The sequence below is a fragment of the Patagioenas fasciata genome, chromosome 2 (genome assembly GCF_037038585.1).
Source record: "Patagioenas fasciata isolate bPatFas1 chromosome 2, bPatFas1.hap1, whole genome shotgun sequence".
Taxonomy (NCBI): domain Eukaryota; kingdom Metazoa; phylum Chordata; class Aves; order Columbiformes; family Columbidae; genus Patagioenas; species Patagioenas fasciata.
Genome location: NC_092521.1, coordinates 137,362,804 through 137,389,659, shown reverse-complemented (window position 1 = coordinate 137,389,659; position 26,856 = coordinate 137,362,804). Strand labels below are relative to the sequence as shown.

Here is a 26,856-nt window from a genome sequence, read left to right as displayed (position 1 = left end):
TGACAGTTTAAAGGAATGATATTTACTTGAAATGCTTGTGTTTGAAATTAAGTTACTGTACCTATTTATAGTCATGAGAAACTTAAGTTTTGTGGTGGCCAGTGGGCATGAAAGACCTACATTCCATCTTGCACTGTTCTTCCGTAGCTGTTTCAAAGATCCATCAATCTTTGGAGCACATTAACTGTTGAATTCCATTTGAAGAAAAAGGAGAAGGTTCATTGTTCCTGGGTGAGCAAATGCAAGGCACCAATGTTTAGCATCACCTGCAGTGATCTCAGTCACTGAGTATCTGAATCATAGAACACTGGGAATTGGGAGGGACCTCGAAAGATCATCTAGTCCAATCCCCCTGCTGGAGCAGGAACACCTAGATGAGGTTACACAGGAATGTGTCCGGGCGGGTTTTGAATGTCTCCAGAGAAGAAGACTCCACAACCTCCCTGGACAGCCTGTTCCAATGCTCTGTCACCCTCACTGTGAAGAAGTTTCTTCTCATATTTAAGTGGAACCTCCTGTGTTCCAGTTTGCACCCATTGCCCTTTGTCCTATCATTGGTTGTCACCGAGAAGAGCCTGGCTCCATCCTCGTGACACTCACCCTTTACATATTTTTATTTTATATATATATATACAAAATATACATGAAATATATATTTTACATATTTAAACATTAATGAGCTCACCCCTCAGTCTCCTCCAAGCTAGAGACCCAGGTAGAGGTTAATTTGCTGTATGTTGTGTTATAGCCTAATATGCCAAGTTGAGAACAAGTAGAGGATAAGTTATCATCCAGTTAAAATAGAATGCCTTAGTCCATACTAAATCATGACGCCACTTGCTGTACCTTAGTACATTCAGGATTTGACTGATCAAGAACTCTGTGCTGTTTTTTGTGGGTGGAGGTGGAGTATAAATGCATCTCTCAAGGACTGTAGTGCCCCACTTGAAATGATAACACACTGTGGCCAGCACTATGTTGTTTTTCTTTTTTTCCTTTGGTTAAGTGCTAACATTAAAAATTGTGGTGCTGCAGTTTATAGTGTCTAGTTTACACTGTGACCTTCCTTCAGTACAAGGGAAGAAATGATGCATGTCAGCTTATCATAGAAGTGTATTTGAATGAGAGTGTCACTGTTGTGAATATAATTCTCTATATAGTGAGGTGGAATTTTTAATGTTTCTAAATGTGAGCTTTGACAATATGAACCTTGTATCATGTTTGCAAGGAGTTGTTAAAGCTGAGCCTGAACAACAACATTCAGCTTAGTGAAAGCTTTGCATTTACAAGAAATATATGGAAATAGAGTATCAGGCAGGATGCCAACTACCACTTCATAAAATATCAGACTACCAGTGCAGTTGAATTTACAAAACTCCTTAACAGAAGTATTTTTATGGGGATCCCAACAGAGTGCTTTCTTATACGGGAGTTATTCTCAGTAGGTTCAGCCACAATGAATATTCAGTGCTGACGCTGTCTATGGTAATCTTGAAAATGAAAAATCCTTAACTTCCACATAATGGAATCGCAGACTAGCTGAGGTTGGTAGGGACCTCTGCAGATATGTAGTCCATCCCCCTCCTCAAGGTTGGGTCAACTACAGCAGGTTGCCCAAGACTGTACAATCTTCAAGGATGGAGATTCAACAGACTTGCTAGGCAGCCTGTTCCTGAAGTGTTTGGCCTCAATAACAGTGAAGAAGTGCCGTCTAATATTTAAATGGAATTTCCTATACTTCACTTTGTGCACATTGCTGCCTCTTTTTCTGTCACTGGGCTTCACAGAGAAGAATCTGGCTGTGTCTGCTTTACTGATCTTTGCCTAGCTGCTCTGTGATAGAGCACCTCCTTTTCCTCTGACCTTGATGTTCTTTCTGTTTCTCACTTTTATTCTCCCACTTCTCCTTACTCTGTCTAGCATTTTCTGCCCTTAAATATGTTTTCACAGGTGCTCCACAAGCTTTGGTGATCAACTAACAAGCTTTGGCCTGAGGTGTGGCAGTTGCAGGGCTGCCTGGACCAGCTGTGACTGGCACGTGGCAACCCTTTGCCTTCTCCCGGGGAGGCCACCATTGCCACATTCAGTATTTTCTCTACCCTCTTTAAGTCTCTCTGAATGGCACCAAACCATCTAGTCTGTGAAGCATTCCTCTCAGTTTTGAATCATCTGTAGAATTTCTGAGGGTATGCTCTGTACCATCAGCCATGCTCTTAAGAAAAAGTAGTGAATTGGGTTTTTACAAATGCTATCTGCTGGAGTACTGAATGTGTCAAAATATGCCTGTTTGAGCAGGCTGCTGTACTGGGCATAAAAGCAGATGTTACTTATCTAAATACATTATTTCCCTTTCTTGAACGATAATGATGCTAAACTAAAATTACATTTTAACCAAGTATAATAATTTACTATCTGAAATTTGGCTGAGCTCGGCTTGAAACTGAATGTGCAGTTGGTGGTTTAAAAAAAGTGACAAAAGCTGCTAAAATATTCAGCACTAAGATTATATCTGACTACTTAGATGCTTTGGGAGCAGTGGCTGAATGGGATCATCACAATTGTTTTAATGTGCTACAACCTTCTCCTCTTTCCCTTTACTCTGGCTATATCATGCTTGAATGAAAATATATTTTAGTTCCCTGAAAGTCTCTTCTCTGCAGCTTTAAACTTTTAGCAGATGGGAATATTAGAGAAACACTTTTGCCTGTGCTTCAGCATTGAACTGAGAATGCTACAGGACTGTGAAAGGACTCAGCCGAACTGCAAAACCCTCCTTGCCCGATGTTCGAGCAGCCCATGCTGTCAGCAGCTATCTTGGTGGTGTCAGAGAAGTCATTAGCTGGTAGTGGGAGATCCATTCAACTATGCTAATTATTTCAGCAAGTTCTACTCTGAACTATGTAAACACTGGAGATCAAGGAAGTAGTAGATACTCCAGAAAGGCTTTTGAATGCAGTTGTTTCTGCACATTCACGTTTCAATGCTGACTGCAAATGTCTACAGTGAAACTGAGTTGGCTGCTGATTGACCATAAGGAAATAAACCAGCTATTTCTTCCTTAAGTCTTTCAAACCCTAGTTTGTGTAATTCCCTGATCCCAGTGGAAAGAGAAAGGATGAGTTCATCCTTGCCTTTCTAATATTGTTATGTGACTGTAGATGAGCTGTAATTCAAACTTGTGGATTTTTACCTTTAATCTTGTTCTCAGTGGTCTTCGGCTCTTGAATTTACAGCAAAAATGTACATGGAAGAAAGAGCCTTTAGTTTAAAAATGATTTGAAATGTTTTTCTTTTCAAGTGTGGATGATACGAGTATTCTCATTTAAAAAAAAAAAAAGTATGTTGTTCATGTATAGGTCAAAAGTGTTTTTTCTTTATTTTATTTAGATTCTCCCCACTTTTGGAAGAACCTCTAAATCTGAACAACTTCTGCCAGAGTTTGGCTTTACACTGTCAACAACTTAGCATTCCATCAAGAGCAATGAGCTCCACAACACCAGGTCAGTTTGTCTGTTTATTTGTATGCCTCACTACTGCATAACACTGTCTTCTGTTAAGATGTACAGAATTTTTTGTGTTGATACAATGGATTTAGGAAATTACTGATATGCCAGCTGTGCTGCATAAGATATGACTATCATATAAAACAGGATAAAGGCTATAGAGGCAAAAAAGGCTATTTTGGGGATACCTTATCTCAGCTGAATTATTAGGCTGGTATAATCCTACAGTGCTTTTAAAACTTTTTTGTAGAGTTTATTAAGAAACTGATTAATCATGACTGGACACAAAGAGGTATCTTGAAACATTTTAATTCTTAATATTTGCATTTAATGATTAAATTATCTACTTTTGCCCAACTGCCTTGTTTAAAGAAAGAATGTGAATGTTTTTATGTTATTTTTCTTTTAAGCTCTAAAGCCATATTTGCCCACAGCATTTGCTGTGGAGTTTCTTCATTTAGGGATATGTAATTAACAGTGCTCTCTGAACCTGCTTTATTTGATACCTGCAAAATTAGTTACTTCAGGTTCACCTCATAGAAAAGGAACTATTAGTAGCTGTACCCAGTGTTCGAACTTCCAAAGAAACAGAATGCTGCATATGGAACATGGCTTGACTTCGTTTTTTTCAAGGAGAGAGAGTCCCCAATTTAAATGTGTGCAACGTCCCATATGGTTCACACTTTGTTCACCCACACTTGAAGTATCTATTTCTAGTTCTGTTGGTAAAATAACCCTTTACAGGTGGCTTACTTTATGCTTGCTTTGGTTTTGTGCAAACAGCCTATAAAAGCATCAGGGAAAATACTGCAATAGTGAGTTGTGTTTATCTGCTAGATGCCTTATGTCTTAGAGCTGTAATTCAGTGAGGATTTCTGGAGAATTGTTGATTGTAGTGTTGAAAACTGGTAATAACTGCTTTTACATTAGGTAGAGTCAAGCATAGCAAGGTTTCATACTTGGCCTCTTTTTCTTACAGTACAGTTGAGCGCTTGAAGTGAATTATCCATACAAAGCATGACGGGGCATTCAGCAGAAAGGCATCTTTGTTTTATCTCTGTCTCAGTGGTGACTAATATGGAATAATCTTGTACTTTCCTAAACATGCAGTTCAAATTCCAGATGCTCCAGTTGATTTGGTATCTTTTTAATGTTTTTTCTCTTGCATTAGCTGTACTCTGTGGAAACAGCCTGGTGTGAAATTTACTCTCAGAAAAAGCAGATTTTTTCCAGTACTCTTATTGATATGAAGAAACAGATTCTAAATACGCATTCATGTTTGCTGTCTTTCCAAATCCAGTGAAGAAACATTTGATATAATCTGATTACCTGTAGAGTTATTTAGGCACCAGCCATGTCAAAACACCCTGTGGCACATGCAGAATTGCAGTATTCAAGGGCAATATCACCCGTAGGATCCTTATTTTTCTTTCCCTCAGTGAAATGAAAATAAGGCAGGATTTGTTTGGACTTCAGTCTCGCATCTTTCTTAAAGTAATTGCTGCTTTTTCTTTCTCCCGGAGAACCTTATCAGATGAAGAGATAGAAGGGAAGTTCCATCCAACTTTAAAGGTCCTTTCCAACCCAAACTATTCTGTGATTCTGATTCAACTTCCAAGGTGAGATTAGAAATATATACCAAGGTGCACTTTTTTCACTTGCAATAGTTGAGGAAGTATCCCTAGTTTTCCAAAAGAAAAAATTAATTGGATTGACATTGACATGAACAGCTCGTTCCTGTGATGATGAGCCTGTGAAAGGCAGTTCTTGCATTTACAGTGCATAGTTTAAATGGCGAAAGCCTGATGGAGATGTGTCTAATGGTGTTAGAGAAGGGAGTTTTGTGCTCTTGCTTTCTCACTCCTGAGTATCTTGTGCTTCTTCAGGAGATAGGCTCCTATATTTGGTTACATCCAGTGGTTAGGGCAGTTTAGAATAATTTCCAATCAAGCAACTAAGCATTCGCATTTAATATAGGCAATATTTAAAAGCACTAATTTTTTTTTTCTGTTGTGCAATACCAGCATGCTAGCTCATTTGAATGCCAATCCGTGTGTCTTATATATAAAAGACCTGTGAAAATTTCCATAATGTTTTGTAAATGTCAATATTTTAGGTCATGGTTGTAGGTTACAACAGAATGGTAGTTGTACATTTTCATTTTACAGTTTATATAGCCGACATATACATAAATTGTGTATGTATATTCGCACATGTTGTTTACACAGAAGATGAGTATACTTCAAAACAACAACAACAACCAACAACAAAAAACAACACAACAACAACAGCAAAACAACAACCCAACCAAAACAAAAAAAAAGGCAAACTGGTAAAGCAGTATTACTCAGTAAATGAATGATATAGGCCAACCCACTTCATGGATGGCTTGTTCTGTCAATGAGAAAATTCTAAAGTGCTGTAGAAAGCTTTGAGTATTGTGTGCTATGCTAATATTCTCTGTATTTTTACAATGCGATATGCTAAGTAGAGAAAATGTTTATTTCTTTAGGTATGAAAGGAAAGTAATTCTAAATTGTCTGAAAGTCTATTGAAAGATCTGATGTGGAACAACCGAAAACCAGGAGTATTTAATTCAAATATTACCTGAGCAACCTCTTTGGATAGGTTTTGTTTGCAGCACCAGTGCACATAAGCATTTCCTTACACTGTATGATGCAATGAACAGGTCTCCAGTGTAGCAACATCTACTTGCAATAACACTGTAACATGTTAAATTGATCTCAACTCTCTGAACCTTTAGGGACCAGGCTCTTGCTAATCCACAGAGCTATAAAGTAAATGTTGGATCCCAAGAGGGGAAGGTGCTGATGCTTGATTGTTTGCTTTGCTTGTTATAAATTGTAAGATCATTAAGGAAATGTTTACATCCTGTTGCCATTGCTTGTTCTGAACTGATCTGTGTGCATTAAAAACATTGGACAGAAAAATAAAATATTTTTATAGAGAACAGTTAACTTATTTTTTTTAGAGAGACTTTCTTTTGTTAAATACTAAGTAATACCCAGAAGTGAATTAATACACACAGATGTAATTTGGTGTTATCTCTGTCTAATACTTTGAAATATATCTTCTCTTAACCTGGTGGTGGTGTTGGGGATTGTCTGTTATGTGCCTACCTGCTCAGTTTCCAAGGATTCCAACCCTTGCAAAGAATGTTACTTTTCTGAACAGGAGATTGCTTTATTTAAAGCATGTGTTGATGTGATGTGGTTCCTTGTCCAGATTTTTTCAAAGGAAAAAAACACCTATGGGGAAGGGTGGACTATAAATATTTCTGTAAAGATAAAGATCATGAAGACGTGAAGACCCTAGGTTTTCTTTTTGTAACCTGAGAAAGCAAATAAGTCCAGAAATATCTCTTATCTTCTCCTCCTTGCCTTTCCTGTCACCCAGATCTTTCAGATTTTGTGCTTTTTATTTCGTGGTGAAAAGCAGAGTAACATTGGAATAGCTAAATAAATGCTATAACAAAACAAAGCAGCAACCCATAAAGTTTTTCATGACATCACCTGGGGTAGACTAATTTCTGTTAAAGAGGAGGGGCAAGTAATATCAATTGATGATGAAAAAAGAAAGATACTTGGAACTCTGACCCGTCCAGGAGGTTACTAGATTCTGCAAACTATTATTGCTCAATTAGCAGTGTTCGGTACCTCGGTGTGCCAGTGGTGAACCACACATCTAGCTTATCCAGTTTCTTCCTTTTACTGTTGCAAACAGGTGAGATGCTGCAGTGGGAAGCTGGTCATTGGTTTGGGTGAGAGTGCTTTTCACTGTCCCTGGCTTTCAAAAGCACATCAACATGTGCCTGCTGCTGAGGAGGACAAGGTCATAATGTGTGCAGTTAACTTACTTGCACCTAGGTGAAATCGGCTCTCTTATCTATCTGTAATTCCTGAGTTAAAAACCCAGTCTGATATGTACTATTTTGGAAATCCCTGTTCAAACTTCTTCTACTCTTCAAAAACATTGCTCCATTCCAGATCTTTGATATCTTGTAAGAGCTCTCTGTTGCTGTAGTCAATCAGAAAGTGAATTTTTTTCTTAATAAACTGAGTAGAGGAGCCATGTTCTGAATTCTGCCAGTTCCTACTTTTGGATTACTTTCTGTCCTCTTGATTCTGAATTTCTTTAAGTATAGAAAATGCTCCAAATTGGCATTTCCACTACTGTTTTAAAATTAAAATGCAGTGAAATGTTACCTTGCAGTCCAGTAACCAACCGTCTCTGCACCAACAGTAAATGATGTGAACAGATGACTGTTTTGATGAATGATCATGTATGTACTTACTCTAAAATACAGTTTGTCAGTCTTTTTGTTAAAACGTTTGAGGGAACTTTGAGTCCGAAATGGAGTAGTAAATAGGTGTTTCAGCAGGTGTTTAAGTTCCATTGAAGCTGACTGCATGGATGTTTTCTGGACCCTCATTATAGACTGAAGGAATCAAGTATGTTTGTTCCTTGTCATGACTATTTGGTGAATTCACTGAATATGGCATAAAAAGTTTCAGGATTAATAAATATGTTATCTATTAACAGATAAGTTATCTATCTATATTTATATATATCTGTATGTAACAGACTAAAGCAGCTTTTTAAGATATCAGAAAGGAAGAAATAAAATGTATAAGCTCAGCATTAATAAAATGTAGAAATGAAGGATTCTTCCCTCACTGTGCCTCTTTCTTTTTTTAACATTTAATGCAAAGCATGACTCAGATGTGGAGATCAGATTTTGACCTCTTGAATCTCCTTACAGAAGTCCAAAATAGCCTCAGGCTGATATAAATCTTAGTTTTGCCCTTATGAAATATAGAAGAAGTCACTTTTTATAGGCTCTTTCTGTGTCTCTGTATTTTTCTCAATAGTTTAAACCTGACATAATTATCTAGGTGCTTCTGGGTAAAATCCCAATACTTCACGAGCATGAATGAAAAATGTGGATCCAAAATATGTTTTGCTACAGGGGAATTAATATACAAGACAACCAAATAACGAATAAAATTCTGCATACCCACAGAAGCATCATCTTGTTCAGTTGCTAGTAATTAAAAGTTTGTAAATACATTGAGCTACTTTGATTTTTTTTCCTTTAGAAGAAATTTACACCATTTATCATTAAAATTGATAATCAAAACATCAAAGTGTCATGGTTGTGCTCTCATGTGTATTTACACATGCACGTGTTCATGGAGGTCTATCATTGTGTATGTTAACTTTCAAGTTATAATATAATAATCACAACACAAGCCATGTAGCCAGTGTGCTGTGAAATCAGTTACTACTTTGTACAAATTCAGGTTAACTGCAGAAAGCAAGTCTGCCGAGTGTTTTTTTGAGACAACTTTGCGCTGCTTTAACATGATATATGCATGCAAAATTTAACCTGTGCATACATTAAAAAAATGCTGTCTCTTCAAACAGATATTGTGCTTGAAAACTACAATTGTATTGTCTTTTCCTTTCAGGAACCACTTGTTAATATTAGCCACTAAATGTTTTTGTCTGCTAGTTTGTCTTTCAAACTGTTTTGTTGGTCCATGTAGCCAAAGCACAGGTCTTACTTTTTAAGCAGTAGCGCTTAGCGCTTTAACAGCTAAATTAGCTCTCTGGGAGTGAATCTTAAAAGGCTTAAATGGCTTTTGGCTCCCCAGGTAGTATGATTTGGTATATCCTGAAAAAGAAAGTTTATTTACAGAACAAAACTCTGAAGAGCTCTCTTGTTATGAGAGATCTGGACTTTTGATGCAGAAGTATTTTTGATGCCTTAATTTGTGCTGCTTGTCAAAGGCTTTGTTTTCAGTGCATTGTAAACGGAGACCATGCTGAGTTTTGCTGTGTATGGGGATATAATTGATACTCTGGGCAAGCATGTGATTCAGCATGGATGCAAGACAAATGACACAAAACCACAGTTCCATATTGAAAGAATCATCCTCAATGAAATATCATTTATACCTTTTTTTATCTTTTTCAATGGCATTGGCCTGTGGTGGTGTTCAGTGTGCATAAAGGTGTTAACAGTATAGAAGGGGAAATAAATGTTTCTCTGTTTGCTTTTGAGGAAGTTAAGTTTTTGGTTTTGCATGTCAGAGCAACAACCACAAAAAGTGTTTCAGCAATACTCAAATATTACACATCAGTTTCTAATACATAATATAATGTGTATTATATGTAATATGTATAATATACTTACATGGATAACTTGAATACAATATAAACATGACCGCCAAAACTAATATCTAAATGTTCTAAACCAGACTTCAGAATGCTATAAAAAAAAGGGTAATGTCCTATTTTATGTTTTAAATAGCTGTATGTCTACTTAAAATATAAACACATTTATTTACCTATTTAGAGTGACCATAGGAAAGGCAAATCAGAAGACTGCATTATCTGTAGAGTAATAGATGATGTTAAAAATATGTCTGCTAACACGGTTCTAAGAAAGAAGTTTTTGGACAAATGGTTAATGATTTTGATTATAGAAGGACTGCTTGATAAAGGTAATTGTTGAGGAATATAATTAGACTTCTGTGCTATGTGAGATTCTGTTAAAAATAACACTATCCAAATAGATTACAGCCCTGAGTAAAATAAAAAACTGGCTAACAGGTTTCAGAAAGCGTTGCACATGGGGAAAACAGTTATCCCCTGCAGGTTTTCCTAGTGGATATCTGTAGGAATTTATTATTAGTTTAGCATTACTGATTATTTTTATCAGTTATCTAGAGGAAAAGAAATATTAAATCTGGTAAAGCTAACATCAGTTACACTGGAATAAATTTGGTTATATAATCCTACTTGATGAAGTAAATTCCTTTGAAAAATATGCATTTTAATCAAATAAGAGTAACAAAGGATGTAGCACTTAAGAAGAGGAGAATCACAGAATGTTGATTAGAGGAGTCCTCTAGAGGTCCTGTAGGGCTGTTGCCAACACCAGGTCAGGTCGGGCATGGTGTTCTCTAGATAAGCCTTGAAACCCTCAAGGGCTGGAGATCTGCAGAGCTTCCCTGGGCATCTTGCTTGAATACTGCACTGTCTTCCTGCCTGACCCTCCAAGTTAGAATTTGTGACTGTAGAGCCTTTCACTGTCATCTAACAGCACCGAGAAAAATGTGCCTGTGTGCTGTTTGGCAACTCTCCTCCAATTAGTGGCAGGCAGCTCTTAAACCACCACCCTAGTCATTTTCTCACTGAGCTAAACAAGCTCTGCTTCCTCAGCTTCTCCTTGTAGGTGGTGTGCTCCAGGGCCCTGACTTGGTAGTCCTCTCTTGATAGCTTTCCACTATCAGTCTTTCACTGTCTATATATACACAGGAATGTTTTTGTTTGTTTGTTTTGACTGTAAGTCGTGGTAAATGCCCTGAACCATGAAAAAGAGAAGCTAGTGCCCTGCGGTAGCTAATAAAGCACACGGGCTTTGTTATGACATGGGAGATGAATACTGAGAGTAAGTAATGCTTCTACTTTGGTGGCCAGATCCAGCATTGAAGATGCAGACAGAAGCTTTGCATTAGTCAAGAGTATGTCTTAGTTTGCTTCTCAACACATAAAAGAGTCATGGGTAGAGCCAAACAGAACTTTTCCTTTAGACTAAGTGAACAGAACTGTTCTTGGAGTGCTAGTTCCAATTCTGATAGCAATGCTTCAAAAAGGGATTTGAAGAAGAGTTTGCAGAAATAATACAAGGTCTAGAAAATATACCTTATTGAAAGAAGCTTCAGCAATTCAATCATTCAATCTGTCTTTTGCTGAAGCTTGAGAGATTATGTGATTGATGGTTCTTTTTACATATGAGTGCCAATGTGCAAAAGATTTTGGATACATGTGATGCTTATTCCTAAGAGGAAGATTTAGTGATATCTTGTGGGTGAAAGCTGAAACTGGACAAATTCAGATGAGAAATGGGGCTCATTCCTCTTGTGACTCATCCTTACCAAGTGTAAATCCCAACAACCACCTAGAAGTTGCTTCAATTGTCACTAAATGTATGACAAAATGTTCATGTGTTTTTACTGAATAGAAGTCTGCTATTGCTCTGGGTAAGTTTGGAAAGCCTCCAAACGTACAGATTTGGATTCCAATCTCCCAGGAAATACTTAACCAACTCTGCTTCTACCTCTTTTCTGTCTGTAATGCCGAAGTTACTGTGCTCACTGGAAGCTTATGCAATGGGGGCATCCTGCCTTACCTTAGAAAAGCTCAGCTTCACTTGATTGCAAACCTTTAGTGCAAACTGTAAAGCCGTCCCTAGGTATATGCATTTGCTCTGGGAACAAAAAATATTGTGTTATTCCAAATCAAGTCAGGATCTGAACCAGCTCAACTAAAGAAATGTCTCAGCCCCATCTAATTTCATCAGTTGCCATGTGTCATTCTGTGCTCAAACTCCAGATGGCTCAGGGCTGAGGTATTTTTTTTGGGGGGGGGGCTGTGGGTGGGGTACAAGGGGTGTCAGTACCATCTTTGAATGGAGAGCAAGAGGGAGGCTGTGAGCAGGGGAACTATATGATTCAAAAAGCCACCAAGGGGAGGTTACATTTTGAGAAGTGACTTTTTCAATGGCAGTGCCAGTGACTGCTTGCCAGTTGTTCTCACTCTTCTCATTGACTGCTCAGTCAGGCCAGATATATTTGTGTGGCCACAGGATGAAACGTTTGGGAACTGATCCAGGCTCAGCTGTTCCCAAGAAAAAAAGGGTTGGTTTTAGCTCTGCTATGTTCCTCACTGTGGTTTACTACACAATCAATGGTATTGGCAAGGCGAGGAAAGAAGAGGGAGGAGAAAAGAGTGTTTAACTCACGTACTACATTTGAAAGGAAAATCAGGAGTGATCCTTCAGCAGATGAAGCATAGTCAGTCTCCAAAACTGTGGGATTACCTAGCCCTAGATAAAACTTGAAAGAAATACTAAGGACTTCTTCACACATCACTTTACTGGTCATTTCTGGTTTCCAAATACTAAAGAGTTCCCAGTTCTATCCATGCAGAGTTTCAAGGCTCAGTGAACATTTTTGCTTTTCAGCTCCATAGCTGAAATAAATGACCAACAAGGTCACATCATCCATCATATAGCATTACACCTTTGATGTGATATTTCAGCATATGACCGCCAGGCGTTCTTTCATGTTCGTTAAGGTACATGCAATACAAAGCAGTTAGAAGTATGTGCCATATGCTTTGTTCAAAGATCAATGCAAATAATATTTTCCTATGTAAATGTATAGCAGCTACATTTTTTGTAATGATCAGTTTTTAAAGTGTTACATTATATATAAAGTTCAATAAGACACCAAGAGTAAAAACTTTTAGTTTCTTCATTAATTAGATTGGCTGCATGACTGTTGATTATATTGAATACCCTAAAAAAGTGTGTTTGCCAACTTTTGATTTTTTTGCCACCCACACACCACCTCCTAATTTTGTCTCTGGCAGCCCACGTGTTTCTGCAGAATAAGTGCTTCTGCAGAATAAGTGTTTCTGCAGTGATAATTATAACACAATAGGTAATTTGCAGTTTAGGTATCTTGCAAAAAGCAGGACTATTTTGTAGCACCTTTATTTTGAAGCTGGTGACAATTTCAAAACTTCATTACAAATTCGGAAATGTCATAGTGTGTATAATATCTTTATCTAGAAATTAACTTACTGCTAGAGAGACCTCAAGGCATGATTGGATTCAGGACGCAGGACAGAATTTGCTTCAAGCAATGATGTGCACGTTGTGGGGTGGAAGCAAGTTCTGCTGAAGCAACAAAACTCATGGTTTGAATCTACTCCAGGGCATATTTAAAAAAAAAAAAAAAAGTGATTTGTAAAGTCTGGTGATATTGCTAAAAGTTTAATGTGGTCTGAAACAGATTAACACAAAATATCTTATCTTGGAGTGTTGCTCAGAGTGGGGCAGGATTTTGAAATCATATAATACCTGGTTAATGTTTTCTTTTTCTGTTCTTTCTGTCAGGAGTCCTAGGGTACTGCCTGCTTTTGGTGAGGAGTGTAGTTCTTGGGCCTGTGTTGTTGGTGTTGACAACACCAATGTCTGTTCCAGAGTTAGGTCTCCAGAGGTGCTGGCCTCTGGCTGGGAATTCTGGCAGAAGGGAAGGTGACCTGAGATGGTTTGACACAACTCCTATAAGTTTAATGTTCTTCATTTAACATACTGCCAGTTTCTGCCAAAACAAAGCACTGAGTTATTTTAAAATTTCTGAATTCTTATGCAAAGTATCCTCTCTGATTTGCACTTAATGACCATTTGATCTGAAGACCTGAGAACTAGTGACCTCTGCCATACTAGTTCTCTCCTCACTGTTCAATATTCTTTTCCTAGGAGAGTGTTTGCTAGTGTGTCTTTATGGCCCTCTGTTCACAAGATTGTAAAAATCCATTACTTTAACATTTTCACATAAATCACACTTTTAAATATCTCTTCAGTTTTCTCTTAATATTTCCAGCTGGCACCTTAAGAATCTATTTTCTGGGTGATGATACTGAAATACCTTGCATCTTCTGTTCATTCCATCCTTACTGATGTTTTGGCGAGTTGCCTGTTCTTTGAACAGTTTTCTACTGTTAACTAATATAGTTTTTAGCATGCTCTATTGCAGACAGGAGATCTTTGTTTTTTGTTTTTGTGTGTTGTGTTTTTTTTTTTTTTTTTTTTAGTTTTGTTCATTGTTTTTTTTATTTTTGCTTTCTTCCCAGAGTTTATTTTTTACACTTGCTTTTGCATTTCATTTCATTGATTTTTAGCTTTTCCTTTTGAGATAGGTAGAATTCTAATCCTCTCTTCTGAAGTGCCTGTAGTTCTCCCAACTTGCCTTTATCTGCAGATGTTGTATGCTCTTTGAGTCATTCAGTTTTGCTTTAAACTGAACAAGTGTTCTGCGTCTGCTCTATCCAAGGCATCTTTCATCTTTCCAAAGTTGTGTCATAACAGTTGATTCTTGAGCCTTTCTCTGAAGGGTTCTTTATGTCAAGAAATCTAATTTCTTGATGTTGTCGAAGCAGTGCTTTATCTGACTTTGATACTTGAGCTGTTACTATTCAGAAAGCATATATAGAAAGTAAAAACGAAAGGAAAATTTCAGTTACAGAAAAGTAAAATTGTGCAAGAAATTATTGTTCATAACTGTCTTGTTGCTTAATAATCCTCCCTTTGTAGACATAGTCACTCTCGAGTGTCTGGATTATATATTAACCAGGTTCTGTGCCCCTCAGTTCCCGACTGTAGGACATTGCCATGGCAGGAGTGGTGTAGATGCTGACTGCTCACCCACGGCTTCTTCCATGTACTGCTGTGTAAGGCTGCATCTGTGCTGCACAGAAATCTGTTTACAGGTTTTTCAAAACTGAATGTCTGTGTCATCCATTTATAGAAGCTTCATGTTGTCTTTATTCTTGATTCTTCCTATCCTGGGTGGTGAAGAATGATCTTACGTGAGTGGGAAATTCACAAAGGAGTACTGATCTGGGCTGTGGTAAAGGAAAAAAGGTTTTTTTTTCTGTGAGTTACCATATGTGCTCTGTGTTGTGTGACTTGCATCCCTCGCTAATCAGAGCAGGGGTCAAAGATACGTTCACTGTTTCGGGAAATGCTCAGCTCTGACTTGGGAGCAGCATTAGCAATCCTTTGTCTTGCTAGAACATGCAGCCCATATGCTGCCTGCATTTAACCAAATCTCCTTGCTAAGGATAGAGGGAGTTGAGTCTCAATAGTGATGCCAACACTTATAGAGAAGCTAATTAATAGGAGAAAGCATAGCAGAATCCCTGCTTTAAAAAAAAATAAAAAGCAGCATAAACCAGTTGGAAAAATACAACTACTCTGTATTATGAGACAGTGCTGTGTAATAAAGGCTAATGCACAATATGCACACTTCAAGCTGCATGAAGAAAACAGACATCAGATATCTTTCACAGCTTCCTCTAAGGTGCCTGTGGCTGTTCTTCTAGCCTTGAAGTATATCTTTAGTGACTTAAGCTGAATACAGCTCATTTAGATATCCCCAACTCAGCTTTCAGCAGTTGCTGTGGGTGCAGAGAGCACTCTTGCATTGCTCAAAAGCTGCCTCAGATCCTCATTAATATACTTTTTCTATATAGAAACGTTCAGCAGTTGTCCTAGAAAAAATTTGTGTGGACAAATCCACAAGTAAGTTTAAGCTAGGACAGGAAAATCCTGAAATAGCTACTGTTTTATCTTCTCTGTTCAGCTATTTCGTAAAGAGTAGGAGATAGGAACTCGACTCAAAACACAGCGCTACTATATGAAATAGTACATCGTCTTTCTTTCCTCTGTACTCTTTCTGTGACTTCAATGTGTTACCTTTCCAAACCAGTATATTAGAACATGCCTTTCATGGTGTGTCCTTGGATGCACTTGAGGAGTCTACTTGCCCTCTCTCAGCAAACATGCAAGAAAGTTCACTCCTGTGAGCGGTCCTTAATCCATTACCAACCAAGGAATTGTGATAGATGATAAATAATGTTTTGATTTCGATGAGCTGATTAGGAGTACCTGTGGAGTTGTGGAGACATTTCTCTGGCAGGGAGACACTAACAAATGACTGCAGTAGATGTATTTGGGCTGCAGATCTGTCTATACATGGGAATATGATAGTACAGTTCTTTCAGTAATAGTAAGAAACTCCTCAGCCAATCAACCGAGTCAAAACCAGCATGTGCATGTAGAGGAGAATTAGGAAAAAGGATAGTGACACAGTGACTTGAGGGCAACATAGAGAAGGGAAAATGAGGTAGGGCAGAGACCTTAAAAGCAGTGGAAAGGGGCAGAGCTAAGCACTGGACATGGCTCAAAAGCATATGCAACAAGGACATAAGAAAAAACCTATGGAGAGAAAACATACGCAGAAACTCAAGAATACATGAGAATAAGTGTGTCTAAAGTGTGAGTAAGGAAAAGAAATTTTTAAAAGAACTTCCTGGGGAAATAGCCTCCCTTCCGCTTGGCACTGGTCCTCAGTGTCACAAGGGAACTGGGACTGGCGTCTTAGTGTGCTGCATGCCTTGCTGTTGAAATGGAGATTTGTTTCAAAGCTGGCTAATGCTTTACAGCTACTCAGTACTTTATGGTGCTGAAAACGTTTCCACTGATGATATTCTGAGGTATTTAGCTGCCACTAATTTCAAAGTCTGTTGTAATACTGAGGTAGCTCAGTGGATGTGAGGTGGAATAACAAATTCCTTTAATTGCTTGTTAAAGGGATACCTGGATTGCTTTTGTCATGTATTGTATTTTCTTACCTCGGGGAAGGGTTTCTGGAAGCAGTAAGGACTAATAGTCCTTTCTGTATAACTTTAATCCAGAACCAAACTCTGGGATCACATCCTCCCTGAGAGCATTAGCAGCTCCCTTGGCCAGCTCGTGCTAGTGGGTGCAGCTACCTGCTTTGGTTTGAAAGAGTGCGGGATCAGAGGTGGAGGAGGATGTATGTACTGTCTGCAGTGGTTTATGTAATAATAGGTTGCAAATCTGGGAAAAACTGAATTAGTATTATAAAATAGTTAAGCTAAAGCTACAATGTTTAACTTCATTACAGTTGGTTACTGGTCTTTTTTTTCCACCCCTCCTAAAATATGATGTTGCAGTTTAGTACCATGGAATGAAAAGATACAGACTTAAAGAAACAAACAGCACAATACACAATACCACAAACAACACCACCCCAACAAACAAACAAACAAAAGCAAAAAAAAGAAACAAAACCAAAACAGAAACAAAAATCTACACCAACCAAATGAGAAAAACCAAACAGCCTCCCAGAGCCATGTCCTACCTTGAATCTTTCTAGTGCATGTATTTAATATCCTTGTGAAAGGGATGTTTTGATGGTACAGGAATGTGCTGGTATTTTACAATCAAAAATCACATGAAAGCACTGTATGTGTGTGTCTATCTATAGAAGAAAAACAACCTGCAAATATGTCTGCTAGTGCTGCCTGGACTTGCAATATCCACTGTTTGACAGTTTAACCTTTAGTAACACCTTTCAGTCATTGTAAATTGTACATTGTTTTCCTGTTCATTAATGCATGCTCTTAGATGGTAAGGACAGTATTTCCACTGCCTTATACATGTGGCTGCATAACATACAGAGATAGCTGTTTGGGCAATCTGTACATTCCAATATATTAAAAAAAAAAAAGACTCGTTTTTGGGGGGATAGGTTGGGCCAGGAGATACGTAGTCTCTTCCTGGGACATGCAACCTAATGTTAGTTCTGAAGTAAATCATCCTGTTGTCCAGCACCTTCTCCGTCCTACCGTTCAAGCTCTCCAGAGATGCTTTCTGCAGTCCTGCAAAGAGCCAGGAGGTTGGCAAGGTCTCTTTAAATAGTACACATGATGTTTTATTTAACCATCCATCTATGTTGCACAGTGACTGTGCCATAAGAATTGCACAAAGCTTTTCTTTACTGTAGGCGGTTGTTCATTTATTAATGTAAACACCATGTGCCTTGGATGTGTGAGCCCTAAAAATAGACTTGCAGAATTAAAAATAGATCTCTTGGAGTACTGAGATGCTGCTTAATCAGAACCAGCTGCAAGCTGCCTAGAAAATGTAAGTTATATGGAGCCAGATGGCTTTTGCCCTTTTTGCTTTAGACAGCATGTAATTTGGGTAACTACAGCTACAGTAATGTATTTTCCCAGTCAAACTGTTTGATAAACATATTTGTTTCAAACAGACACTTCCAATTAGAGAGCCAGTAAAATGTTAATTTATTTTAATATTTCTCCATGTGGGTAAGCCAAAGGAAAGTTACATAAAACTCAAAGGCACGCACGATAACTGCTCACAGCTGTATTCGGCAAGGACTAGATGATGATGATGTGTCTTTGTACAACAGGGCTCTTACTCTGGGAACAATCCCCTGAAAGCAAGTGAAGAATGATTTAAATTAAATTAATGGTATAATGATCAGTGGGACTTCTGTGGAGTAAGTTTGTAGGGATAAAGCATTAGATGAAATGTAGGAAGTGTGTCAGAGTGATACCTGGCAAAGGTCCATCAGAACAACAGCCTGTATGTTTTCAGGAAGGGTTCCTTGGAGTACTTTTGCTGAACTGATGGTATTAAAACCAAAACCTATTCTGAAGCTTGGCAGTTTCCACAATTCACCAGCCTGCTGTTGGCAGCCTTTGTTCAGACTGTATTTATGAATCTCAATGACTCGTTTAGAAGTGGGAAACTGAAGCTTAAGGCCACTCTACTTGATTTGGAACCACTTGGGACAGGGAATTCTACTTTGCTTCAGGGGCTTGGAGCTGAATACCTCAACCTACAGTATTGCTCCAACTCTGTTTATGAGGTCTGCTGATCTACTTCTGGGGGAGCCCAGTGTGCAATAAGCACACCCTCCAGGCCATTCTAGCTGTGTGTGCATAGATTGCTCTTCACTTTAGTATTTACGTAACTAGACTCTTATGATTATACAAAAACCTGGGGTAAGGAGGTGGAATATTTGAAAAGGTAGCCTCTCCTACGAATTGTCATAACAGAAGCCAAGCTGTTCAAACCTGAAAAGCAGTGATCAGGTTTTTAAGCAACCGATATCAGGTTCAAGCTGTTGTGCAGAAGGTCCAGGTATGAGTCTTGGTTTGAGCAAAGCCTTTTGAAGAGTGGGATTGATTCAGGTGTGTACTTTACAGGCAAATAATACGAATTACATACAGCTGGTATGAAGCAGTCATATTGAATGATTGTCTCCACATCCTTCTCCTGTTAGTGTTTTACATTTTCTGTGGCAACTGGATTTAGTTATGATTTTGATATTCTATTGATGTTTCAGCTTTTTTTAGCCTTAGCACTATTTGCTTTAATTAAATGAATAACTACATTTTCTGAATGAAATACTTTTTCTCTATGAAATTTTCTTTATGTTCAATACAGATTTTTCTTTCTCTGCATTATGTGATCTCAGAGTTCCTCACCTTCAATGTCTACCATGCAAATTGTCATCATCGTAAACAATTTAAGCCTCCTATGAGAAACCCCATAAAAAAATCCAACCTGAAGGTAGCACTACTACCTGAACTAGCTCAGTGATGGGTGGGTAAGATGTACCTTTTTTTTTCCCTCTTATGTATGCTTATATTTAAACATGTCTACACTGCAAAGCTGTCTGAAATTGGTAGTGTGGCATTCTCTCCTCGACTTTTAATTCTTTTGCACCTGTCATGCTCATGAGTCATGAGATTTGTTTTTTTGAGCTGCAGGAAGTACATTAATCAGTCTTTTTGTGGCCTGTAATTTTTTATACTAATTGCTGCCAAGCAGAGTTTTAGGTTACAAGATTTTTTTTTTGTAAGTATTTCAGTATGAGAATAACTTTCAAAAGTGATTTGAAAATGTGCTAATTTACTTTTTTTTTTTTAATTGCACTTGTTTAGTCTGTTTGATCATTGGCTGAAACAACTAGTGATTTAAGAACTTGCAAATCTGTCCTTGCCTGAACATGATTGCAGGTTCAATTTACAAGTAGATCTTAGAACCTGACTCCAAGTGTTACTATTTTAAGATGTTTTAGGTTAAAATCAAATTACAGGAATTTCCTAGTTTTTGACAGCAGAAGAGATAGAGCTGTGCAGATGAGTTTTTAAGTAGCTGTATATATGACATGCAGTCTTAAACTAGTGAGTGTCTGGAGTTAGATCATCCCAGCTGTAGGAAAAACTCTGTGATTATTTGATTGCTCCAGGTTTCTCACATAAATATTTTGTCAGTGACCTAAAAATGGTTCCCAGTCTATTTACTGTAGGATAACTATGACCTGCTCCTAAACAGAGGAGCTTGAGGTCTCAGCTTTTCCTTAGTTAAGAATTTGGTAGATGAGAGAAATAATGCATCGCATACCTACTGCTTATCTCCCTTCCCCGTTTACCTGCTGAGGAGATTAAAATTAGATATAGAAGTAGCTTTACGTCGATTATGCTGTTAAGAAGATCTAAATGGGTACAAGCAGAGAAGTGTGCTTCACTAGTAAAGATACCTGCTGTAAGTTATTTGTGCCATAGGAGCTGGTTACTTTTAAGGGAAGGAAGAGCAAGAAGGGATGATTGTGACCAGATTTAGAACAAATAGTTGACTTCTGAATTTAATTATTATACTCTAACTTTTAAAAATTTTAGTAATTTTGTGTTCAAAAATATTTCACCTAAAAGGCATCACAAGAAGGAACTTCACATTCCAATGTTTTTTGCATGTATTCTTGCTGGAACAACTCAATTTCATTGAAGTTCAGAAATAATTTTTGGTTGAACTGATTCTTGATTGTTTGAAAACTGTTTCGTTTTTGCATAAATCCAGGTCTAGGATTGGTCTTGTTCAGATGTAAACTGAGGTGCATTAATCAGAAATCTGTGCTAGAAGAGATTGCTCTCTATGGTCTTCAACTGAATGTTCATTTCTCTCTGCCAGAGATCTCTGAGCATAGCAATACCTAAAGTACTTTCTCTGAATGCATCCTGGTCTGTTCAGCAGTCAATAGTTTAAATTTTAGGGTTTTGCTAGTCTGGTACATTCTGACTTGAAGTATCCTTGGAAGCATCTGCAGGAGCAACTCAATGGACAGCCTTCTGTGGGGGTGGGAGCTCTGAAAGGCCATGCTGAGGCACAAGGGAAGACAGGCTAGTAGGAGGTATTGTTGCCTTGGCCTGCAGGATTTCTTGTTGTCCTGGTTTTGGCTGAGATAGAGTTCATTTTCTTCCTACTAGTTGGTATAGTGCTGTGTTTTGGATTTAGAATGAGAATAATGTTGATAACACACTGATGAGTTTGTTCTTGCTAAGCAGTCAAGGACTTTTCAGCTTCTCATGCTGGCCTGCTGATGAAAAGTTGGGTGGCGAACAAGAAGATGGGAGGAGACGCAGCCAGGCAAGACGCTGACCCAAACTGACCAAAGGAATATTCTGTACCATGTGGCGTCATGCTCAGTATGTAAACTTGGGGCAGTTGACTGGGGAAGGTGGTTGCTGCCTGGGGACAGCTGGGGCATGGGTCAGTGGGTGGTGACCAATTGCATTGTGCATCACTTGCTTTGTACGTTCTTTTATAATATCATCATCATTAGTATTGCTTTCCCTTTCTGTCCTATTAAACTGTCATTGTCTTAACCAACAAGTTTTGTGTGCGTGTGTTGTTGTGGTGGGTTTTTTGGTGGTGTTTTGTTTTTTTTTGTTTGTTTGTTTGTTTGCTTGTTTTGTTTTTTTTGTCTTCCCCTGATTCTCTCCTCCATTCCACTTCAGGGGAGAGCAAACGTCTGTGTGGTGTTTAGCTGCCTGTCGGGTTAAACCACAACACTTGTTAACTGAATTAAGTGAACTCATTACCCAATTTAAGGAGTTTTGGTTTTACTTGCTGAGAAATACTCAGTATCTCCAAGTAATTACTTATCCATACAGAATTCTTCCTTGTTTTGTTGTAGCAGATCACAGCCATTCTTGGTGTTTTTAAATGAATGTTTTTCAGACATGGAAGGAAGGCAGCTGAAGCTGAGGGAGCTGGGTTTTACTTGTCTGGCAGTCAGGTCATGTCCATAGAGCTCCATGTTTGGATTAGATTTCTGTTCTTCTTTTCTTTCTTGCTGTATGTAGCCTGGAAGTTATGGTAAGCAAGGTAGTCTTAGTGTTTCTTGTAAACTATAGATGATTTTAGAGTATTTTACTTCCTGCTTGAGTTTATGCATGAAAGAAAATTGATACCTTTATTTGTAATGTTTAAAATTTATTTATGCCTAGATATAGATAATGGTTAAAGACTGAAAATAGCAAAGTGACTACAGGTTTCGCACAGTACGCTACTTTTTAGATTTTAAGAATAAGATGCTAAACTTCTTTTCTGTGTAAAAATAAATATTCACATATGCAGAAATGCCTGTTTATTATGACTGTTGCTAGACCTAGCTGGAAATGTCTCTCTGTGATTACTTTTAGTGTTAGTCTAAAACTACATCCCCATTTTAATGCCAGCACGAGAAACAAGATTTATTAAAGAAAAAGAAACACAAATTTAATAATTTAAATTCAAAAGTTCTCTTTTAAAACAAAATTAGGCAGGAAAAAAGAGAAAACTGTAATAAAGGCTTATTCTTTTTATACAGAGTCTTGCACACATTATAGTACGTGGCCTTAAAACTATCCCAATCTTTCTTAATGGCAGCAGTTCAAAGATCTTTGGTCTTATTTACACAAGGACACTAAAAATTAATCTGCATTAACTAGACTTGAAGTGGATTAGTTAAATTGCATTAAATCTGTGTTCAGAATGCTTTCAAAATTAGTATCCTTAATTTAATTTATATTATTTTGGAAGTGGATTAAGTTGCATGGAATTAATTTAATCCTGAATGAGTATCCATAATGGAGTCGAACTAGTTTAACCACTCTTCTTTAAAACTAAGTTGAGATTGTTTTAATGTATTTTGATTTTTTTTCTCTGAATTTCTTCTTTGTTTAAGATTAAATTTCTAGAAATACTATTATGCATAGGTTGGTTGGGGTTTTTTGGTTGTTTTGAACTTGCTATGTTACCATAAGCAAAACCGTTTACTCACCCAAGTTTGGCTCTTACTCATGTGTCAGGAAATCCACACTAACTGAAACCACTAAAATTAGTCTGTTGTAGTATCACTACTAAATAATCCAAAGCCACTCAAACTGATTATTTGTAATAAACTGATTAAATTGTAGAACAGTTTGCAAGTACAATTAGGAGCTGCCAAATCTTTCCATCTTTTGGTAACAGGTAGTCCAGACAAAGTGCTCAAAAAAAAAAAAAAGGGCATTTTTTCCTCTCTTAATAGACATGGCAGAGCATGGGGAGTATCAGGGCCTGTTTTACTGGGGCTATGTGAGATCCAGATCTTTCTTTACACCCAGGAAGGGCCTCATTTGAATTTCATGTTCTTCCTGTATGTGCTTTTATTCAATGTTGTTTCCCAGTTCCTTTAAAGTGATTTGCATTTTTATTGGTAAAATAAATGCAACAAATGCTTTTGTGAAACTCTGGAGAGCTGGATCCTCTTGTTTCTCCCCTACCCTTGTAGCTGAACACAGAGTAGCTCTTGCTTAAAGTTCAGAGTAGAACTTCCTTAAAGTTCATTGCTCAATTTGAAAATCACTGTCAGACCTTGCATACCACCCTCTTCCTTAATGACAGCTATGCTTTTTTACCTGAGGATTTTGTGGCCCTCGTGCCTTGAAAGGTGTAGGTATTGCAGGTCTTTCATGTTACTGTTCCTTTTGGATAGCAGAAGTGGTAAACGAAGGTCCAAAAGAAGTGAATGTGGTAAAAGAGGATCTTTCCATGTCGGAAGTTATCCCCTCTTAGATATGTATATAGTTTTCCAGGTTAGCTGTATTTTAAGCTGGATTTGTGAGATATGTTGGGTTTGTTTCTGTTTAACAGAAGCCAACACTTCCGGCAAACAGTTTCCAAAACCCTGAATGTTTCAATGACCATGAGGAAGCAGGATGAGCCAGAACTAGTGAGCAACTGGAACTATGTAATAGTGGTTAGGGGAGCAACAAGTCACTGGGTGTGGTGGGGAGATGTGTGTATCTCTCTCTTATCAGATCTTCCATTGATGGAATAGTGAATTTAAGCTTCAGTCTTTTCCTACAAATTTTATCAGGTGTGACTGACAGAATTTACATTCCATGTAGACCTGCATTATCTCATAAAATTTTGGCTGGCCTATTGTACAAATAGAAGAATATCATGACACAAGTTTAACATGTTCCCTTAGGTTCCTTTTATGATGAACTGCCATATTAAGCTTTTCAAGAGTACTGTCATGTCACACCCCATCATACTGTGTTTTAGAGTGAACACAACTCTCATCCAGGGGGATAGGGGATGAAGGGTTTGAGAGCAGCCCAGTCAAGAAGGACTTGGGGTACTGGTGGATGAGAGGTGGGACATGAGCCAACAATGTGTGCTTGCAGTCCAGGAGGAATGTTGTATCTTGGACTGCATCAAAAAGAGCATGGCCAGCAGGTCGAGGGAACTGGTTCTGCCTCTCTGCTCTGGTGAGGCCCCGTCTTGAGTTCTGTGTCCAGCTCTGAAGTCCTCAGTACAGGAAAGACATGGACCTGCTGGAGAGAGTCCAAAGGACAGCCACGAAAATTATCAGAGGTATGGAACACCTCTCCTATGAGAACAGGCTCTGAGAGAGTTGGGGTTGTTCAGCCTGGAGAAGAAAAGGCTTCAGTGAGACCTTATTGTGACCTTTCAGTACTTAAAAGGAACCTATGAGAAAGATTGGGACAGACTTTTTAGTAGGGCCTGTTGTGATAGAACAAGGGGTAATGGTTTTAAATTAAAAGAGGGGGGATTCAGGCTAGACATGAGGAAGACATTTTTTTTACAATGAGGGTGGTGAAACGCTGGTCCAAGTTGCCCAGAGAGGTGGTAGATGCCCCGTCCCTGGAAACGTTCAAGGCCAGGCTGGACGTGGCTCTGAGCCTAGTTGAAAGTGTACCTTCTCATTGTGGGAAAGTAGGACTGGATGGACTTTGGAAATCCCTTTCAACCGGTATCATTTGTCACAATAAATTAAAATTAAGGAAAAAATTAAAAAGGTCTGTGAGGTTCAGTGAATGAAACCATTTTAGTATTAATTAGGGTGGATGTATAGCTATTATTAGTATCCAAATTAACTAATTAGTATTGCGTAAGTATAATACTTGTTGTCACTCTTTCTCCCAGAGAGAAGCTTGATGCACCTTGTAGACCTCTTTTCTATATTTACATAAAATATCTTTGGGAGGAAAGAGAAAGAAGCAAAAGGAATGTGCATAAGAGATAAGAGAGATCAGACAGTTGTACTCAACACAAGGTCTTCTCAGCGTCAAGCAGCAATGAGACATACTAGCAGCTCTCATCTTTCTTACATTAAAAATATTATATCTTTTTTTAACTATCCTGTGGTATTGCATATTGGGCTTTCCAGTGAAAGAGTTGTATTATTTTGTGGGATTTTCTGATATTAGCTTGAAAATTATTGTTGCTACTCATGGATTGAAAGGCACTGAACCCTGTCAGTGCTTATCTGATAGCTGTATACTTAGGTCTCTTTTCCAAGCTGCCACACTAATACTTCACTCCCTGCCATGTTATAATAATCATATTGAAGTCTCATTGCAATCTTCTGTGCTCGGTATGCGTTCAAAAGATTTATTTGCATTTCTATCCTGAATAAATTAAAATAATTTTGTTGAAAATGGCTTTAGAGGGCTTGAATTCCCATATCTTTTCAATTCCTGCATACTTATATTCTAATAGACTGGAAAAGATAACAATTTAAAGGTAAAAGAAATGCAAATACTACTTATATATGCATTTGGCATGTCTCTTGGATGCTTGAAGAGATAAAACTACTTATTAAATTTAAAGAAGTTTGCTAATGTTCCTCATCAAACCTCAAAATTCTGGAGTTTTGTTCACTATCATGCTTTGTTTGTATCAATAAAATATTTCTTTGCTAAAAAATGCAAGACTTGAAGGAGTTAACAGTATTGATCAGGGTTATATAACAGTAGGCTGAATATGGCTATAGAAAAAGTTAGTTTTCTTGAAGGTGCAAAACAAAGTGTGTATTGTGATGTAGAAATATGCACTTAAAATGAAGATACTAAGACTTTACCCAATAAATGTGTAATTCGAACTCCTACTACTTCTTTGCATATCAGGCTATATTTCTTGTATCTGCTGAATAGTTGGTGTTTGACAAATTCTTGGGTTATTTCAATGTGGATGTAGGACTGTGAGAAAGGTGCTTTCCTTAACAAGCAATATCAATTTCCTGAAGCATTTCTTTTAAATTACATACTCTTTTGAAACATATGCAAGTAACGTAATGTTCACTGGGTTTAGGGTTTTCTTTGTAAACTGTAATAGGTGCAATTAAAACATGTGACATGGAAATTGAACAGCACATACTTTAGACAGGTAACTGTATAAGGCTATCATCCGAAGAATGGTTCCTTTTCATAATGTTTTGAAGTTTAAGTAAACTCAATGAGTCTGACGTGGTATTTTTTTATTATTATTATTTGGTTTTGTTTGTTTTGTTTTGTGTTTTTGTTTGTTTGATTTCTTTTTTCATAAGAATCCAGAAGTTTTTCTGTAATTTCAGAATTTTAAAGATCCAGCAGAACTGGACAACAAATTCACTGGGAATTGGCTCAATGAAACCAGGAGAGCGGAGTCCCAGACATTTAAGTTGAATAATGATTCAAATATTCTAGTACAGGTTTTCATTTGATAGTTCGAATGCATGGAGTTAGTTAGCTCTGG

General features: G+C 37.8%; 1 protein-coding gene across 7 annotated transcripts in view; it reads left to right on the top strand.

Moving 5' to 3' along the window:
* HDAC9 (histone deacetylase 9) overlaps positions 1-26,856 on the top strand; it is a 466,647-nt gene that overhangs the window by 36,565 nt on the left and 403,226 nt on the right. For 4 of the 7 annotated variants that reach the window (XM_071805072.1, XM_071805059.1, XM_071805061.1 and 1 more), the window contains one exon: positions 3,388-3,500. In XM_071805072.1, coding sequence (XP_071661173.1) covers positions 3,482-3,500 — 19 coding nt within the window. In that variant the 5' untranslated portion in view covers positions 3,388-3,481. Of the gene's footprint in view, positions 1-3,387; positions 3,501-5,026; positions 5,123-26,856 lie in introns of all 7 variants that reach the window. The other 3 variants (XM_071805074.1, XM_071805067.1, XM_071805069.1) reach the window with 1 other exon arrangement.